Raw genomic sequence first — 19,169 nt, 5'->3', positions numbered from 1 at the left:
CCCCACCCCTCCCATCTCCTGGGACATCCCAGACATCCCCTCACAGAGCCCAGGCTCCTCCAGGAACCCGCCCGCTGCGTGGGCAGGCAAGGCCTGCTGGGGGTGGGGGTGGGACAGGGCCCGGTGCTGCACACCCAAGTCCTGGCACAGGGGACCCCACACTCGGACGGTTGGGCCGAACGCAACCACAGGGCCCTCTCCACACCGCCTGTCTGAGCCCTGCCCTGGGCAGGCAGGCTCCCGGAGGGCCGATCTGTGCACAGGCCCCAGCAGTAGGAGGCGGGCCTGGGCCTGGGCGTGGGCCTGCCCAAGGGCACCGCCTCGCTCCCTGCCAGCTCTCAGCCCCTGCTCTGAGCTCAGGTAGGCTCCAGGCCCGGGGCGCACGCCAGGAAACGCCGGGGAAACGGCTGACAGCACGGGCCCAGCTCCCACGGCGCCCCTCCGCCAGCGGCAGGCACCGCCGGCTCAGGCCGGTGAAGCCCCACGGCCGGACGCGAACCCCGCGTCAGACCCCAGAGCCCCGAGGACCTGGACCCGCGGGACGGAGGCCTCCAAGGGCAGCTCTGGGGCAGGAGGGGGCGGGGCCCAGGGCACCAGGCCCTGAGGACAATGGTCTCTCCTGGAAACCCTGCCAGTGCTGCGCTCGGATTTCAGTGCAGGGAACAAGGGCAGCAGTGTGCCAGCTTCCTCCCTCCCCTGCTGGGCGAACGCCACTCGGAGCTGCTGGTGCCTAAGCCCGGGAGGTCGCCAGCCCATCCCACAGGCGGGCAAGGCTCCAGGCCGACGGGCGTCACCTTGCTCCCAAGTGCACCTGCTGGGGGTGGCGGGCTCTGGCGAGGACTCCAGCACCACTGCCCCCAAGGGACCCTGGGTTCCACCAACAGGTCCCACACCAACTCCTACTCATGCTCCAAAGCCCCACTGGCTACTGCCATTGTTGAGTCTGAGCACAGGCGTTTCTGCTGGCCTCCGTCACTCCCGACCCTTCCCTGGCCACTTCCAGGGGCCCACGGGGCAGCCCTCCCGCCCCGCCCCAAGGCTCCTCCTCTCTGGGCCTGGGAGGGGCCGTGGGGGTGGGGATCGGAGGGTCTCCTCCGAGGGCAGCAGTGTCCTCTGCAATCGGGTGGTGGGCACCGTGCTTCGGTGCCAGCTCCACCCCAGCCAGCAGCCAGGGTCACACCCTCCCCCCGCTGTGGCCAGCAGGCAGGGTAGGCAGGGCGGCCTGGACTCCCACCGCTGCCCTCTCCCTGAGCCCGGTGAGTCAGCCCCCTGCCCCGAGTCTCGCCGGCCCCCGCTCCTTCCCCAAGCACACAGCAGAGACACAGAGGCCAGGCCAGAACACTGTATTCCCACCGCAGACCTGGCTTGGCCACCCCAGGAGGACAGCAGGCACCGGCCCCTGCCCCAGGGCAACACCGGGCCCCAGGGAGACCCACAGCCCCCACAGCTGGCTTTCCTCCTCTCCCACGGCCAGCTCCTTCCTGCTTATCCACGGGGCCTCGGCGGGCCAGCGTCTCAGTGGTCAGGGACACAAGGACAGGTGGGGATGTGGCGCCTGGTGCCAGCTCCGGTTCGGGGGGAGGGACCCAGGGCGGGGAGGGGCCCCGGGGGAGGTCCCGAGGATGGCTGGGGGCACCAGGCACAAAGCCTTCAGCCCCTGTGAGTGAGGTCCACACGTGCCCAGGACGGCGCTGGACTTTCTGAGCCGGCGGGTGAGGCTGAGTGCGGGCCGTGGGCGGGCGGGTGTGTGGGGCAGGGGGAGGGGCCGGCTGGCCCCCACTGCGGTCTGCTCCGCCCCTCCGCGGGCGTCTAGAGCTTGGCAGCCTCCGCAAAGCCCACTCGGTTGCCGTCGCGGTCGAACACGGTGTAGTAGCGGCCGATGAAGACGTCGCCCAGGATCCAGAGGGGCCCGGCGGGCGGGGGGATGTCCATGCCCATGAAGCCGCTGAGGCAGATGGTCTTGCCGCCCTGTGACACCTGTAGCCAGGGGGGGGGGCGGGGTCAGCCAGGGTCGAGCCAGGCGTCCCCAACCCGCGGGGCCGCAGCGCCCACCTTGAGAGTGTAGTCCTCCGAGGACAGCGTGTAGTCCCTGCCTCCTAGCTTCAGGGTGACCGGGGGCAGGCTGGACACCTTCTCACAGGGGATGATGTACTGGGGGGCGGGGGAGCAGAGCAGAGGGTTGGGTTGCAGCAGGGGAGCCGCCTGTGCCCGCCGCCCCTGCCCCCCTGCCCCCGGCCCGCCTCACCTCGCCCTGGATGAGGGGCACCGCCCCGATGGCCCGCTGCAGCTCCCGCACTTCGTCCACGGGGCCCACGAGCAGGGAGGTGCCCGTGTCCACGATGGCCTCACAGCCCCCCTCGCACAGTGTCAGCCCGCTGCCCACGTTCAGCCTGGGGGCGGCAGGGGCCACGGTAGGGGGTGTCCCGGGGCTGCAGGGGGGAGGCAGGGCCCTTGTGCCCCACCCCATCCCGTCCGGCAGGGCCCCCCACTCACTGGTCCATGTGCACCTGCCAGTAGGCCTTGCGGGTGACGTTCAAGTAGGACAGGGAGCCCTGGTAGTACTTGGGGTCCACGCCGCCCAGCATCAGCTCACCCCCGGGCTGCGCGGCCGGGTCCCTGGGGCACAGAGAAGCCAGGAGTCAGCGGCTGGTCAGCAGGGACAGGCACCGGGGGCGTCTTCCCAGGAAGGGGCTCGGACCCCACACCTGGGTCCCCGCCGCTCTGTGCTGGCCTGGCCCAGCCTGGCCCCTGCCGATCTCACTCCTGCTCCAGGGTCAGCCACGGAGGACCCAGTGAAGCGGGTGTCGGGGCCGCAGGAGGGCAGAGACCCTGCTCACTCGGGGGGGGGGGGCAAGCAGGCTTCCAGGAGGTGACCACAGCACGGCCCCGTGAAGCTGGCCAGCCTGTGCCTGCACCTGCTGCTCTGCGAAGTTTTCTCTGCCCTGGAGGCTGCCCTCACTGCCCCGCCCTGACCTCACCTCTACACAGACAAGGCAACAGACGCCTGGGCAGGTGGACAAGGGTCACTGCTGGCTCGGGTCTGTGGCCCAGAACACTCGAGGTTCTTTGTTAAATTGCTGGGAGGAGGTAGGGCTTCAACACCTAGCACATCCCACACCTCGGTGGGCACAGCTGTCCCGGGACTGCCCCCTGCCAGGCTGTGCCAGCTGCTGTCCCCCAGTCCCCGCCTCTCGGCTCCACCACGGCTCTGCCCCTCCTGCCATCACCTCTGACATCCTGGAGACTTGACCAGCCCTGCCCCCTCCAAGGACACTCACGCCATTGCACCCCCCCCAATCTCAGACATGGCCGACCTCCTGGGAACCCCTGTCCCTGAGGAGTGACCGTTGCAATCTGTGCCCTGGGCATCCCCGAGCAGGTCCCAGACTGGAGCCCCAGACTGGAGGCCACACTGGACGCAGGCCGGGGCGCGAGGGCCTCGGCAGGCAGGCAGGGTTCCAGGCTGGAAGGCCGGCATGAGTGTCCGGTCAGGGGTCAGGGTCAGGCTCGGAGCCCCAGGTGTCACATGGGCAGCGAGAGGCACTCCGGCCCAGGGCAGCGCTGGAGCGCGTCAGCGGGCAGCAACCAGGAGTGGCTCCGGGCAGGAGGCTGTCCGCTGACCCCACCCAGGCCAGGAAGCAGAGCCCAGAGGTGTGGTGCCCAGCACCCCTTACCTCAGGACCTGTGCCTGGCCTGGGAACAGGACACAGAGGCCAGGAGCCCAAGGTCCCCTCACTTCAGGTCACCCAGGCTGTGGCAGCAGCTGCCCGGGGCACGGAGGGACCAGGCCACCCTCCTGCTGGACAGCAGCACCGGCCAGGGAGCCAGCGTCCACACGCGATCATGGCCCACGGTCTCCCCCACAGCACCTGGGGTCCCCACCTTGGGAGCTCCCGTCCCAGATCGGGAACCGCATGCCCAGGCCCCGCCCCTCCTGCCCCTCCCGCCCCTCCCGCCGCACCTGTTCAGGTAGAAGGAGAAGACGTTCTTTTCCACCAGCTTCTGCTGCATGAGGTTGTCGAAGACGGGCAGCACGTTGTTCACGGAGATGCGGGGGTAGGCCATGCCCAGGATGCCGTCGAACTTGGCGGCGATGAAGGTGATGCCCGGCTGCTTGGTGGCCTCCCCGAAGATCTGCTTCTGCACTTGGATGCTGCTGGACGCCGTGCAGGGCACCTGTGGCCGGCAGGGCGGGGGTCAGCGGGCCGCAGCCACCGGCTCACCCTGGGGCAGCCATGGCTGCAAACCCAGCTTGCTCATTGCGCCCAGGACGGTGAGATGGGCAGAGGGGGCCAAGAACAGCCGAGGACGGGGGCACAGGGGCCCGCGGAGCTCAGGAGCCAGGGCGGAGTCCAGGGAGCGGGAGGCCAGGATGCATGCTGGGCCCTGACCCCCTGCCGCCAGCCCCTCCTCCAGCCCTGGGACCAAGGCTGCAGATGGAGGCCAGGGCAGGATGTGGTAAAGAAACGGCGGCGGCCGGGGGCTGACACCGGGAGGAGGGTAGCCGGGGGGCGACATCCTGTTTAGGCTGAGTGAGGCTGGGGAGGAGAAGCCCAGAGGGGCTGCACCGGGAGTCCCACACGATCTGGACACCAGCAGTCCCCGTGGGGAGAGGCCCCCCGACCAGGCCCACACAAGACACGGATCGGGCCGCACCCGCAGAAACAAGACCAGCTGGAGCAAGGGGCCCCCTCGCAGACCCCCGGCCCTGCGGGAGGAGGCTGGAGCGGCTTCCTCTCTGCCCCCTGCTTGGCCTGAGCTGGCCCGGGGGCCACAGGGTGGTTTCCCCGCTGCTCACGATCCCCACCTCGTCCAGGGCCAAGAACCCGCCCAGTGGTGCAGGGGGCGGACAGCGCTGGCCCTCTCCTCGCAGGAGGGCACGCGACCCGCCCTGGGACCGGCTGTAGGAACCCGTCCATCGGCCGGCCTGGCCTCAGACGCCTCCAGAATGGAGCCGGCTGCTTCCCGGCAGGCTCCTCCTTCCACGGCCCGGGGCCTGGGGCCCGGGAGGCGGCTTCCCTCCAACACAGCCCAGCCGGCCCGGCAGGCCCCGCCCGGCACGCCTGCACCTGTGTCGCCACCACTGCTGGGTGCTGCAATTTCCTCTCCGCTCTGCTTCCTGGCCATCTGCCGCCTCCTGCCCATCAGCCCCGACTCTTGGGGAACCCCGGCCCTTCCCACCCTGGGGGTCCCGGCCGTCCCTGCAGCCTGCACGGAGGACCAGGCCTGCTCCCACCCTCCTCGCTCTACAGCCAGGCTAGCTGCTCCGACCCCAGGGCCTTTGCTCCGCGGACATGGTCCCCACCACTGGGCAGGCTGCTGGCTGGGAGAGGCCGGAACGGGACTGACCGACACGGTGTCCTGGCTCAGGTACCCCGAGAGGCTGCCCGAGCCGTAGTGGATGTCGAAGGTGGTGCCGTTCTTCACGTAGGTGCTGGACTTCTTGCTGTTATACTTGTGATGTATCCCTGGGCGAGGGAGCGAGGGGCCGTGAGCCGCCACCCAGGCTGCCTCCCGGGACCGCCCTGCTCCCGGCCCCCAGCACCCACGAGAAACAAGGCAGTGGCTGAAGGAGCAGGTTTCCCCAGAAAGCAGGTGCCCGGGGGCAGGGCGGAGGGGCCAGGCCCAAGTGGCAGTGGCCAAGAGATGGGAGCTCTCCTGGCCGGGCCACCGGGGCCTCCCCCGCTCCCTCCCCTAGCAGCAGGTGCACAGGCGGGCGGGCGGGCGCCACTCACAGCAGGCGATGTCCAGTAGCTTGCAGTGGACGGAGGGGACCCACAGGTTGGAAGAGCCGGTGTCGAAGACGACGGTGAAGCACTGCGGGGGCGTCCCGATGCCGATCTCCCCGTAGTACTGGGCCTGGCGGGAGACGGCGGCAGGGTGGGGTCGCGGAAGGAGAAGGCAGCCCTGGCGCCCGCCCTCTGCTGAGCTGGGGTGGGGTAGGGGGGCCCTTGCCTAGGGACCAGGCTCAGCCCCGGCCTCTGGCCCTTGGCCCTGGGTACTGCCGCCCGCTTTGCCTGTCATACGGTGGACAAGCCGGGCGCCAGGCCAGTGTGGGCCCGGAAGAGCAGTGTCCTCCTCCCCAGAAGTCGGGGCCAGCTCTAGAGGCTGCAGTCCCAGCCCTGCCCCCGACCCCCGGGGCAGCCAGGGAACCAAGCACAGCGTGGAGGACGAAACAGCCCTGGCTGTGCTGGGCCTCAGTTTCCCCATCTGTCAACGGGGGCAGCCAGCGAGGCTGCCTTAGGGTCAGGCAAACACAAGACATCATGAACCCTCTGATCCTGGGGTCCCGAGGGCTTCCCCTGCTGTGGGATTCCAGCCCCCTGTCCCCTCTGCCCCCGCCCCGGGGCCACTGGACTGCTGACTCATGACCGACAGGAAGGCACCACGTGGTGGGATGACTCAGCAGTGTCCATGTGCAGAGAAGACAGGGGACCGGTCAGCAGGGTCCCCGCTCCCCCCAGTCAGTCACATGCCCAAGTCTCGAGCTTCCTGTCCCGGCCAGGACCCAGGCCAAGCAGGACACAGGGCACAGCCCCGCCTCCCAGCCCTCAGGCCAGAGCCCAGCCTGGGCAGCAGGGAGGGAGTCTTTGAGGCTGGGGGCAGCTCTGGCCCAGAACCTCTCCCCCATAGAGCTAGGACCAGGCCGACCAGGTCCCAGCTTGCTGTGTGTGTAGCTTCTGGAATGTTCCACCTCTGAGCCAGCTTCCCCTTGAAGGAGCAGGGGGTACCATGGGGGCTGCTGAAGAGCGTGAGGGGACAGAGAGTGTCCCCGGCGTCACCCAGGCCTCTCGGCAGGACAGGCAGGTGACGGGGCTGCAGGGCAGACCCTGACGGCCCAGGATCAGGGTCGCCCACCCAAAGCTCAGGGCCAGGGGACTGTGGCCGTGAGGACCAGCCATCGGCTCAGCCACGAGCAGGGGCTTGGAGCTGGGGACACACAGGGGCGGCACCACCGAGGTGCTGTCTCAGCCCCAGTGGGGGCAAGTGGCCCCCGCAGGCTTGGAGACCCAGGGAGCCTGGGGCAGGGGAGCCAGGTGCAGGGCCGGGCCCCCACCAGCAGCACGTGTGCGATCCCACCGCCTCCCTGCCTGCGGCCAGGCCCCGCCCACACTCACATCCATGTAGTTTCTCAGGATCTCGGGCACGGGCTGCTTGGTCCCCACGGGCGCCTCCTGGGAGTACTTGGACAGGGGGCCCTGAGCTCCTGGCTCCTCCACGGGGCCCTGAGCAATTAGGTCCTCCACGGGCCCCCAGGCCTCCGACATGGTCCGCCGGATGGAGGTGAACTTGTGCAGCGGAATCCTGTGCAGACACACGGCGGTGGGGGCTGTGCCAGGGCGGGGCTCTGGCCGCCACAGCCTCTCCCTCCCACCCCGGGACCCGCAGCTGGGCGAGGGCAGCCGTCCCGGGGCCCGAGACCCTCACCAGCCACCCTCTGGGTGGGTCTAAGGCATGGCCAGCACGAAACTGCCACGGGCACCTGGGGGTCCAGCTCCCTCTGCCCCCAGCCCAGGAGGCCTCACTCACCCAGCCCTCGGGGAGCCCACATGCAAACCAGGGGCCGCTGTGCCCACCCGCCTGCCTGTGCCGCCCTCACCCCTTCAGTCTCCACCCTCCCCTGCACCTGCTCCTGGCTCTGCCCGGATGGTGGCCAGCAGCGTGCAGGGCTCCTCACCGCACTGTACCTGGCCTCCCAGCCACTCCTCCCTGCACCTGCCTGTCCGCCATCGGAGGGGTCTCTTCAACGCTAGCTCCCTGCCCTGAACCCTGACTGCCCCAGGGGCCCCCACCCCACTATGGGGCACTGGGGGGTTCTGGGCCTCCTCCTAACACACCCCCCGTGCCCCTGCTTGGGGTGAGGCCTTGGGCACTGCTGTGCAGGAGAGCGCCCCAGGCCCAGGGCAGGTGTCCCGCGGGCTCTGATGCCCAGGGCCCCGCCCACTCTGTGTCTGGGCTCACTCCCCACTCGCCCAGCTCCTAATCACTCAGATGAGGTGTCGTCGTTGAGCCCAAGGTCACAGCTGGCTATTCCCGGCACGCCAAGGGCATGCTCCCAGTTGCCCAAGACTGGGTAGGCTGGGAGTCCTGGGCGTGGCCAGGGATCAAGGAGACAGGTGCCCTGAGTCCCACAGGACCTGGGTCAGGTGTGTGGGCCTCTCCCTCAACTGCCGGGCTCCCCAGGAAGTCCTGGGCTCCCTTCCCTACTACAGTCTCTGCCCTTCTGGCAGAGCGGAGGCTGTGGGTGGGGCAGGCAAGGCCCAGGCAGGCAGGCGGGCGCCGTGCCTGCTGCCCCACAGTGGCTGCCATGGAGCCTACCCCCCCCCCCCAAGGCTGCAGCCTGCCCCCAGCCCGCCCAGCCCGCCACCTTGGAGCTCACTCCAATGTCCTGTGCAACAGGCCCAATGCCCCCAGCACAGGGGACAGGTCCCTGGGCCCCAGGGCTCTCGACAGAGCCCCAGTCCCGGGGTGGGCAGGCTGGGCCACGCCCCGGGACCTCTCCACTCTCTGGCACCTGTGGGACTCCCAGGGCTGGGTAAGGTCCCCTGGGGGAAGCTGCCGGAGCGTCTTCCCCGGGCTCAGGGGCTCCAGGGCTTGCACCTGCCGGTGCCGCCTTCCCAGGTGAGTCCACACCTGACCCGAAGCAGCGCAGCTCCGCCCCACCTGTCACCCTGGGGCAGCGCTGCGCTCCGGGCTGCTGAACCCCCCAAGACGGAGGGGTGGCAGGAGGGTTAGGGCGTCCGGCGAGGGCTGAGCGCGACCCCTGCACCTACGGAGCCCGCAGGCGCTGGTGCATTCCCGCGCGGGAGACCACCAGGGCGCGGGGACCCCAGAGCCGCGCCCCCTCCCCCCGCGGCGCCCTGAGCGCGCTCCTGGGACCCGGGGCCTCACCTGATGATCGCGGTAGCCGACGCGGCCAGGAGGCCGAGGGCGAGCAGCAGGAGGCTGGGGGGCTGCATGGCGGCGGTGGCCCAGGAGCAGCGAGGTCGCGCGCTTATAGCCGGGATGACGGCGCAGTCAGGCCTGGTCAGCTGACCGCTTGTTTGCCCCCGGGCTGGTCACGTGGCCGCGGCCGGCGTGCGCGGGGCGGGGCGACCCGGTCCCTCCCGCCCATCTCTCCCGCCCCCGCCAGCCCGGCGCAGGCGCGCCCCGTCCGTGCCCGCACACGGCCCTCGGGAGCGCGCCCGCCGCCGCGCCTGTCCGGGCTCTCGGGGGCCCAGCCAGACTCACCCTAGAGGCCCTCTACGGACCGAGCGCCCCCGCCTGCCGCCGGGGCCGGCACGCGCGGGCGTGGGAAGCCCCCCCTCCCCCGCCGCAGCGCCTGCACCTGCTCCTCGCGCGCGTGCGCACGTCTTGCCTGGCGCTGAGGGGCTCCAAGGTGCCCTGGAGCATCCCGGTGCCTCCGCCATCCCGGCCACCCTGGCCCAGCCCCTCCCGGGAGCAGCTCCTCGCGGGGCTGCGCGGTGTCCTGAGCCCTCCTCCCTGTCCGTCCAGTCTGTAACCCGCGCCCTGTTCTCGACACCCCGGCATTCAAAGGATGGCTGAACAAAACCAGAGAAGGGGTCAGGTCTCCCAGCGCCGGGCGGGGGCGGGGGTGGGGGGGACCCCAGGATCTGTTTGCAGGGTGCCCTGGGCCAGGGGCCCTCGGCGCTACCCTCAGGCCATGCTGGCCACTCCTTCCCTGGTGTTGGGAACGGAGCGAGGCCCGGTACCTCCCTGCCTGAGCCGCGGGAGTGCCAGACCTGCCCGGGGAGCTGGCAGGGGATGACAGTGTCCTCAGGAGGCCAGCTGGGCAGTGGCGGAAGGTGCCGTCTGGGGAGGGGGACCGGCGTGGGTTTGTCACGTGCCTCCGAGAAAGCAAGGCAGGTGCCCGGGTGCTCAGGCGCTCACCCGTGAGGCAGCAGACCCTGAGCTGTGGCCGCCCCACCCAAGGCGTTCTGGGCAGAGGCGCCGCGGGACAGTGGCTGGGAGGCCCTTCCAGGAGTGGGCCGATGTCCGGCCGGCCGGGAGCTCCGCCTGGCCCCTGGGGGCTGCGGCCGGCTGCTGGGGGCGGTGGGGGGGTGGGTTCCCACCAGTGCAGTCTGCTAGTCCACTCACTAGAATCATCAGCCTGCTTCCCCGGCAGCCGGGGCCGAGCCTGGAGGATTCTGGGAGGCCTGAAAGCCTGGGTGCTCCAGGTCCCAGAGCAACTGAGGCCCTGGGCTCCAGGAGGCAGAGGTGGCTTCTGACCGCTGACCTCCGGCTGCCTGGGCAGAGCCCGCCCTGTCCAGGCCTGGGCTGGGACCCCCATGACCCAGGGCTGAGCTGCAGCCGCGCCTCCAGGAGCCAGAGACACGGGAGCCCACCCGTCTCCCTGCCCGCTGAGGACAGAGACACGGGAGCCCACCCGTCTCCCTGCCCGCTGAGGACAGAGACACGGGAGCCCACCCGTCTCCCTGCCCGCTGAGGACAGAGACACGGGAGCCCACCCGTCTCCCTGCCCGCTGAGGACAGAGACACGGGAGCCCACCGGTCTCCCTGCCGGCTGCAGCCCCCTGCCCCGGCCGAGCTGACCCGGGGCCGCTGGTCGCCTCAGGCCTGCCTGCGGGGCTCCTCAGCTGAGGGCGCCTACCTCCCCCTCTCTTCTTTTTAAGGGATTTTTTTTTTTTTTATTTGACTAGAAAGGCAGATGGAGAAACAGAGAGAAATCTTCCATCTGCTGGTTCATTCTTCAAAAGCCAGGGCTGAGCCAGGCCGGGGCCTGGAGCTCACGGGGTAGGGAGCATTGCAGCCGTGGGGGTGCTGGGGAGAAGGGGTGGGGCTGTGTGGTGCACAGCGCAGGTGTGGGGCAGGCCTGGGCTCTGGCCCGGCCTCTGCTGGCCAGGGCTCCTGCTGGCCTGGCCGGTGCCCATGTGCTTTCCACCCCAGACCTCTCCTGGCCGTTGGGCGCGTCCAGGAAGCAGGGGACGGGGATCGTGAGGAGGGAAGACGCAGAGAAGGGAGCCAGGTGTGCCGGCGCCCACTCTGCCAGCCCCTCCTGGGGGCGGGGGCGGGGGCGGCAAGAGCCCTGAGGGGTGTCCCCAGGTGTCACAGCCAGGGTCCACTTGGGCATGGCAGAGGCCAGAGAGGGCCAGAAGCCACTGCCCTCAGCCAGGTGCCACCGTGCCTCCTGGGCCAGGCCGGCTGGGACCCTGAGCCCCCACGCGTTCGTCCCACACTCGACTCTGGGGCACCTGCCCCGGGCTGGGGACGTGGCAGGCACAGCAGGGAAGTCGCCGCCTTGCGGAGTTGGTTCTAGACCAGGGCAGACCTGACGAGGCAGGAGCCATGCCGGGGACCTTGAAAGTGGGTGCAGGGCGCGGCACAGGAAGTGGCGCGGGGGCGGTGTTGCCACCCAGTGGCCTGCTGGGAGCAGCCTGGAGGAGGTGAGGGGTCAGAGGACTGGGCAAGACCCACTGCCGCTGAGGTGGGGCAGGTCTGGCCTGTCGGGGGAGGGCCTGCCAGGTGACTCACCGGGCCTGCAGCCGCGGGGGAGGGGCAGTGTGGGACTGGGCGGGGCGCCTGAGTGGAGGCAGAGCCGGGGCCCACCGGGGCATCACCTAGGCTGCCCTGTGCGTGGAGCGAGTCTGGTAGAATCTCCCGACAGATGGTTCTGGTGTGTGATGGAGGGGCCAGCGAGGACACCGTAGGCGTCCACGCAAAACCACCGGAGGTGGCTCGTTACAGGCCCAGTGCCGGCCGGGAGGTGTCTCCCTCCTCCCCCAGCACGTGCACACACACACTTGCACACTCACACTCCCACACACACACACGCACATGGCTGCTGATTCCGGCCACGGCAAAGCCTCTTGTTGTTTCAACGGTGCACCCACAAAAACAACACGCCTCGGAGAAGACATGGCAGTGAGAAGCCGAGCCCCGTCCTGGCGTGAAGAACTGGTCTCCCAGACAAAGCAGGCTTCCCGCAGGACGGCAGGAAAACAAACAGCCCGACTTAGCCGTGGGCGAGTGGTCTGAACGGACGCGGAGGCAGTGACGGGTGGGCCCACGGCCAGAATGAGGACTCCTCCGGTGTGGACGGGGCACAGCCCCTTGGCTGCACCTGCTCTCGGCGTGGGGTCCAGCGATGCTGCCCTGGCGTGTGCTGGGAGATGCTGAGAACACGTTCACACGTGCCCACGCGTGTTCGAGCAGCTCGACTCCTAACCATCAAGAACGGGAAGCAGCCAGAGATGCTTCCAGAGTGGCACAGAGGGAGACAGAGAGAGGTCTTCCACCCACTGGTTCACTCCCCAGGTGGCCGCAACAGCCAGGGCTGGGCCAGGGAGAAACCAGGAGCCAGGGGCTTCGGCTGGGTCTCCCACATGCGTGCAGGGGCCCGAGCACTCGGGCCATCGGCAGGGAGCTGGATCGCAAGTGGAGCAGCCAGGACTCGATGCTGGCCTCACGGGCTCTGCCGCAACACGGGTCCCATAGCCTTCCCAGTAAATCAGTGCACCTTAAGGAAAGAGAGGCTGGGGCCGGCGCTTGGCACAGCAGGTTCAGTCTCCACCTGCAGCGCCGGCATCCCATATGGGTGCCGGTTCGAGTCCCGGCTGCTCCACTTCCGATCCAGCTCCCTGCTGATGTGCCTGGGAGAGCAGTGGAGGATGGCCCAAGTGCTCGGGCCCCTGCACCTGCATGGGAGACCTGGAGGAAGCCCCCAGCTTCTGGCTTCTGGCTCCTGGCTGCAGCCTGGCCCAGCTCTGGCCATTGCGGCCATTTGTGGAGTGAACCAGCAGATGGAAGATCTGTCTTTGTCTTTCTTCCTCTCTAACTCTGCCTCTCAAATAAATAAAAAAGTAAAAATCTTAAAATTAAAAAAAGGAAAAGAAAAGTGAAGTTGTAGACAAATGGGAGTGATGGAGTCAAGGAAAATCTGATGGTCGGAGCAGGGGGCCCTAAGCCCCCAGCAGGTGGGACGGCCACCACGGGCAGGGCCGGGCCCAGGGGTCGTGGTCCTCCTTTCCTCCAGCCCCCGCCCTCAGCTAGGGGCAGACGGGGCGCCGGGTTGGGGCTGTGGCCCGGCCCAGGCCGTGTCTTCACCCAAGCTCCATATCCCGGGACTTGGCCCCAATTGACCTGGTCACACTGGGCAGGAGAGGCGTGGGTCAGGGGGCCTGCTGTGCCTGGACGGGCTTCTCCCTCCTCACTGTCATGCAGTGCCTGGCCCCAGCTCTGCCCCGCGGAGTGGTGGGGCATGGGTACACTCTGGGCCCCCAGTCCCAGTCACACCCCCAACCCTCGGGCCTGGGACACCTGCTAGATCAGAGGGTGGGGGAGGGGGCGGGAAGAGGCCAAGCCCCAGCTGATGGGGCAGGGGGAGCCCCGGGGCCCTGGCACCTGGATGGGACGCCTCCTGGGGCTCCCGGGGAGGGAGGGGCTGTGGGACTGGGGGCAGCTCGTTGCGGAGAGGAAAGTGGTTTCTGGGCCCCCGCAAAGTGGGTGGGGAGGCCCAGGGGCCCTGAGTCACCCCCGTGTCCCGGCCCCTCCCTCTTGTTAGCCTGAGTCATCCCACTCAGGGCCCAGGCCACCGCCGGCCCCCAGAGGAAGGGGTTGGGGGGCGAGGCTTCCTGGGGCCATGGCCATGGGCCCTGGGTTGGTAGCGCAGCTGAGGAGGCCAGGAGAGGATTAGTCTCTGGTCAGCTGAGCTCCGCCAGGGGCTAGGGGGAGGGCCGGCAGCGATGGCTGGACTGTCAGGGGGAGGGGCACCCAGGCACAGGTGGGGAGGGGAGGGGGCGCCCAGGCACAGGCGGGGAGGGCAAGGAGAGCCGGCGTAGCTGTTCCTGCCGCTGTCCTGGCCCAGGTCCTGTCCTGCTGAGTGCCCTGTGGGGCCCTGGCCTGGTGCAGCAGCCCCGCGCTGTGCTCCGCCTCGTCCATGATGGCCTTGGGGCCCCTGTGCCTGTGAACCTTAGTCCAGCCCCTTGCTCAGCGGGGGACCCATGGCCACACAGTGGGGGCCCTGGCTTGCAGGATTCCCAGGAGCACACAGAGCACACAGACCCTGTGTGTGTCAGCTAGGAAATCGGGAATCAGCGTGTATGTGTGTGTGTGTGCTGTGTGATGTGTGTGTGTGTGTGTGTGTGCTGTGTGATGTTAGGAGGTGGGGAATCGGCCTGTGTGTGTGTGTGATGTGTTAGGTCGGGAATCGGCCTATGTGTGTGTGTGTGTGTGTGTGATGTGTTAGGTCGGGAATCGGCCTGTGTGTGTGTGTGATGTGTTAGGTCGGGAATCGGCCTGTGTGTGTGTGTGTGTGATGTGTTAGGAGGTCAGGAATCGGCCTGTGTGTGTGTGTGTGTGATGTGTTAGGAGGTCGGGAATTGGCCTGTGTGTGTGTGTGTGTGTATGTGTTAGGAGGTCAGGAATCGGCCTGTGTGTGTGTGTGTGCGCGCGGGGCCGCGGGGCTGAGGAAGATGAAGGCCAGCAGCAGCTCACCGGGGAGCAGCCCAGGATCCACCCCACACGGTCCTGCCCAGACCCCGAGAACCTGCCGGGGCCCAGTCTCGTCCTCCAGGACAGCTCCCCGGGAGAGTCCTGTGCTCAGCCCCACGGGGCACCCAGCCCGACACCCCACAGCCCCCGCCCCGGGCAGGCCCCCCTAATGCACACTCAGCAAACCCTTTGTTCTAGGGAGGAGGGAGGAAGGGGAGAGAAATGGTGGGAGGAAGTGGACCCTGAGCCTGAGAACTGGATGGGGCCATCAGGTGAGCTGGTGGGATGGGGCCATCAGTGAGCTGGTAGGATGGGGCCATCAGTGAGCTGGTGGGATGACGGAGTGATGATGGATGAGCTGGGGCTGGACAGAGTGGGCAGGCGGTCCCAGCGCTTGGGTGGTTTGGCCCCCAGTCCAGCCTGAGCTTGTTTCTGGAGTTGGGTTCCTGACTGTCAGGGAGAGTTGAGCAACACCTGTTGATCTGCCCCGGGGTGGGGGCGCAGCTGGAGTGGGAGTTTCTCCTGGAACAAAGGCGCTTGTGCCCCGCTCCTGGCCGGGGGGGGGGGTGCTGTGCTCCCGGATGTGGCCGGGACCCCGGCCAGGCTGCTGGCCTCACTGGCCTCCCGCCCCGGCCCAGCTCTGGGCCGGTTGTTCTAAAGGACCTTGCTGCCCACCCAGGAGGGGGCCCTGGCTGTCTTGGCTCCGGGCCCTTCTGTCCACCCCAGAGGCCCCCATCTCCAGTTCCATGGTGGGTGCCTGGGAGAGGGAGTCGGGTGCCCAGGGCAGCTGCTGGCCACAGGAGAAGCTGTGTGCACAATCCACGGAAGGCCTTGCTTGCCCGCCCTCCACCCATGGGTGGTGGTGGTGGTCAGTGCCCGCAGGCTCCCGGGAAGGCCAGCTACATGGGTGCCATACCCCTCCTGGACAGCTGGACAAACGTGTCTGGGGCTGCAGGGCCCCCTCCCTCGAGGGTGGTGACTCAGAAGGACGGCAGGGAGCAGGGGTGGGGTCCTGATTCCTCCTGTCTGGACGGTGGGGGGGCACTGCCCAGGGGGACCACGGTGCAGGGGGTCTGTGAGCTGGGCTGGGGGCAGGGTGGAGCAGCAGGCCCGGGGCCTGGCCCGCTCAGAGGCAAATCCTAAGACCTCCACGTTCAGGCACGGGGACTGCCAGTGGCGACCCCATTCCTGAGGGGTCCGGGACGGACCCCTGCCCAGCCCCTTTCGGTCAGCAGGAAGCACAGCTCTGGAGACAAGGAGACCACGCCCAGCAGCAGGTGCTCAGGGAGGCACCACCCCTCGCCCCCCACCCCCACCCCCGGGCTGCGGGCAGGAAGCCAGGCAGCCTCTGCCCGCTGGGGCCACAGGTGGTGGGGAAGCGTGGGGGACGCCCGGTGTGAGCAGCTCCCGCTGGCCCGGCCGGATCCCAGGGTGCAGTGGTGGGGCTGGGGCTGGGCCCCTGAGGGCGGAGACGGACCCCCAGCTCCTGCAGCAAAGATGTGAAAAGCACGTCTCTGCTGTGGGTGGCACAGGCTCCTTCAGGAGGCAAGCCCCGGGGGACTGTCCACGCATGTGCTGGGCTCGTGTGGACGTGGGCTTGGACACCAAGGTGTGATCCACGGTGGCTGACCCAGGGCCTCTGCTCTGACTTCCCGGTCACTCCTGCTGCTGGCTGGAGGGAGGCCGTGGTCCCCTTCGTGGGGGCAGGGCAGCCTGCGGAATGTTCTAGGCCGTGGGGCAGCGGGGCTGTAGTTTCTGTGGCTGGGGGCAGACGGGAACGCAGGAGCAGGCCAGAGTGGGCAGCCCCCCAGGCGACCCGGCCACGTGCGCGTGCGCAGCAGACAAGGAGCCTGGCCCGACAGGGAAGGGCGCTGGGTCTGTGTGTGGCTGCGAGGACCAGGGCTTATGGGAGGCTGGGCCCCCGGCTCCGCCTCGCTGTGTGGCTCGGCCCCGCCCATTCATCCCCTCCGAGTCCCTGGGAGCTGTGCCCAAGTCCAGGGGCGGCCCCGCGTCCTGGGTGCCTCCCCTGGGGCCCCTTCTCAGGAGGACTCCGTGCCAGACAGGAGGCAGTGTGTGCGCCCCAGAGCAGGCCGGAGCCCCCAGGGTGGAGCCACCCCTGCAGGACGCTGTCCCCCGGGAGGCTGTGTGTGCCTCTGTTGTGGACTCGCAGTGAGCAGGACACGGGAGACCCCCAGGCTGGGGGAGGCACTGGCGATGCCGGTGAGGACTGGCGAGTGGGGGGCAGTGGCCGTGAGAGCAGGGCGGCAGGCACGGCCTGGGTGCAGGGGGGAGGGCCGCCTGGGACTCCCACTTCCCATGTGGGTGCTGGTTCGAGCCCCGGCTGCTCCAGTTCTGATCCAGCTCCCTGCTGAGGAGCCCGGGAGGCAGCAGGTTGCGGCTCAAGTGGTTGGGGCACGGCACTCATGTAGGAGACCCGGATGGAGCTCCTGGCTCCCAGCCTCGGGCCACGCTGTTGCAGGCATTTGGGGATGAACCGGTGGATGGAAGATCCTCTCTGTCTCTCTGTCTCTGTTGCTCTTTCAAGTAGGTACAAATAAACAAATAAGCATTACAGAAAAAACAAACAGGACTTCGGGGCAGGCACCACTCTGACCCCAGGGGACGACAGGTGGGCGGGGTGGTGGCTGCAGGCCCCGGGCGGTGGAAGGGCCCCAGCTGTGGCAGTGCCCGGCCCTGGTGACCATTGGCCCACATCCTGCTGACCTCCGAGCGCGTGCGGGCCCTTGCTTCAGGTCGCCGGAAGCCTGGCTCTGGGCAACTTCCTTCCCTTTGCAGGGCTGGCTGCTGTCCCCGCGTGGGGGTCACGTGAGGCTGGCCTGGGCTGCCGTGGCTACTCAGCGTCCCTTCCTCCGAGGGGCAGACCTTCCTGGCCGTGGCGTCCACCCAGCGGGTGCCTGCAGAGCCGCTGTGGAGACCAGAGTGAGGTGGGGACAGGGTCCTGGCTGAGCAGGTGCGGAGTCACCCGCAGGGGTGGGCACAGCCTCCCCGGGGGTGCTGCACTTTGGTCATTAGTTTGGGCGTCCTCTGGAGGCCCAGAGGCCGGGTGTGGACGCTGAGTCGGGCGGGGTGGGGCTGCCGCTCGGTGCAGCCCCAGACTGCATCCCCGTGGCTTCATGGGCAGGGCCGGGTGGAGGTGCTCCCTGTCTCTCCGCTGCAGCTCAGCCTGGTGCCTGGCAGGTGGGACTGCCAACCTCCGCCGAGACCCGCCAGAGGCAACGGCAAAACTCCTCTGCCTCCCACGGCGGCTTCTCGCAGGGACCCTTAGTGACAGAAACGGAAAGACCCACTCACACCTTCCATCCAGACCACGCCCACACCACTCACACCCTCCATCCAGACCACGCCCACCCCACTCACACCTTCCATCCAGACCATGCCCACACCACTCACACCCTCCACAGACCACGCCCACCCCACTCACACCCTCCATCCAGACCACGCCCACCCCGCTCACACCTTCCATCCAGACCATGCCCACACCACTCACACCCTCCACAGACCACGCCCACCCCACTCACACCCACCCAACCAGACCACACCCACTGCCACTCACACCCCATCCAGACCACGCCCACCCCACTCACATCTTCCATCCAGACCATGCCCACACCACTCACACCCTCCACAGACCACGCCCACCCCACTCACACCCACCCAACCAGACCACACCCACTGCCACTCACACCCCATCCAGACCACGCCCACCCCACTCACATCTTCCATCCAGACCATGCCCACACCACTCACACCCTCCACAGACCACGCCCACCCCACTCACACCCACCCAACCAGACCACACCCACTGCCACTCACACCCCATCCAGACCACGCCCACCCCACCCACATCCATCCACAGACCACGCCCACCACTCACACCCATCCAGGGAGAACTGGGCAGCCCCCGCACCCCACCCAGGAACAGCCACCAGCTCCCCACCATGCAGCTGCTTCACCCCCACCCGTCTCACCGCTGGCCCCAGAGCGGGGTGGGACCCTGTCCCCGCCCCCAATGAGGAAATGCCACCCACCAGGTCAGGTGGGTGCTTTGCAGAAGTCAGCAGCCCCGCGGATGACGGTCAGGGCCCGGATGAGACGCGTTCCCCTTGCCGCGACCTGGGCAGTCCCGGACACGCGGGCGGCCTGTGCTTCTGAGAGGCACCTCCCCAGCCGCCCCAGCTTCCAGGGCCCAAGCTGGGGAGCCACGGCGAGAGCAATGCTTCCCCGTGGGCAGGGGCCTCTGCGCCCACGCGCCCAGCCTGTGGCCCGGGACAGCCACGTGGCCCCGTCACCCCCTCCTCCTGCCTCAGGACCTCAGCTGTGTCTGGTCTCTGCCCGCGGCTCCCACACACCCTTCCCGGACCCTCCTGGCCACCAAGACCTCCGTTCTTGGCCTGGGCCAAAAATGTCCCAGGAGGTCCATGCCCCCCGACCCTGAACCTGGAGGGCAGAGGTGAGACGAGAAGCTGGGAGGGGAGATTGTTCTGGAAGTCCCGGGGGTGGAGTGAGGGAGGTGGCAGAGTGAGACAGAGGGGAAGCCACGTGGCTGGCGGCGAGGAGGAGGACGGTGGCCTGTGGGCCCTGGGGGCTGCCGGAAAGATGGACCCAAGCCCCACGGAGAGCCCGTCCTGTTCACTCCTGCAACATGGCCGCTGTGGAGCCCTCTGACCACCCCCCCAGGGCTGTGAGGTGTTGACTCA

General features: G+C 68.6%; 1 protein-coding gene across 1 annotated transcript; it reads right to left on the bottom strand.

Annotated features, from left to right (window-relative positions):
• Positions 1 to 1,327: 1,327 nt before the first annotated feature.
• Positions 1,328 to 9,074, bottom strand: CTSD (cathepsin D). Its single transcript, XM_070059797.1, has 9 exons — positions 8,893 to 9,074; positions 7,119 to 7,305; positions 5,736 to 5,859; positions 5,350 to 5,468; positions 3,962 to 4,176; positions 2,494 to 2,616; positions 2,246 to 2,390; positions 2,053 to 2,151; positions 1,328 to 1,977 (listed from the first exon to the last, which is right to left on the bottom strand). The coding sequence occupies exons 1-9, from the start codon at positions 8,958 to 8,960 to the stop codon at positions 1,810 to 1,812; spliced, it is 1,248 nt and encodes a 415-aa protein (XP_069915898.1). The 5' UTR covers positions 8,961 to 9,074; the 3' UTR covers positions 1,328 to 1,809.
• Between the last annotated feature and the right edge of the window lie 10,095 nt (positions 9,075 to 19,169).

This window comes from Oryctolagus cuniculus, chromosome 1 (genome assembly GCF_964237555.1).
Source record: "Oryctolagus cuniculus chromosome 1, mOryCun1.1, whole genome shotgun sequence".
Classification (NCBI taxonomy): domain Eukaryota; kingdom Metazoa; phylum Chordata; class Mammalia; order Lagomorpha; family Leporidae; genus Oryctolagus; species Oryctolagus cuniculus.
Note: the sequence above shows the minus strand (reverse complement) of the source record. Positions and strands in the feature narration are given on the sequence as shown.

Excerpts from the sequence above, each read along its gene's own strand:
- CTSD (XM_070059797.1), bottom strand. The coding sequence starts at position 8,960 with ATGCAGCCCCCCAGCCTCCTGCTGCTCGCCCTCGGCCTCCTGGCCGCG. Across the intron at positions 4,177-5,349 it reads TGAGCCAGGACACCGTGTCG|GTGCCCTGCACGGCGTCCAG; the intron begins GTCAGTCCCGTT and ends TGCCGGCCACAG. Across the intron at positions 1,978-2,052 it reads CGGAGGACTACACTCTCAAG|GTGTCACAGGGCGGCAAGAC; the intron begins GTGGGCGCTGCG and ends CCCTGGCTACAG.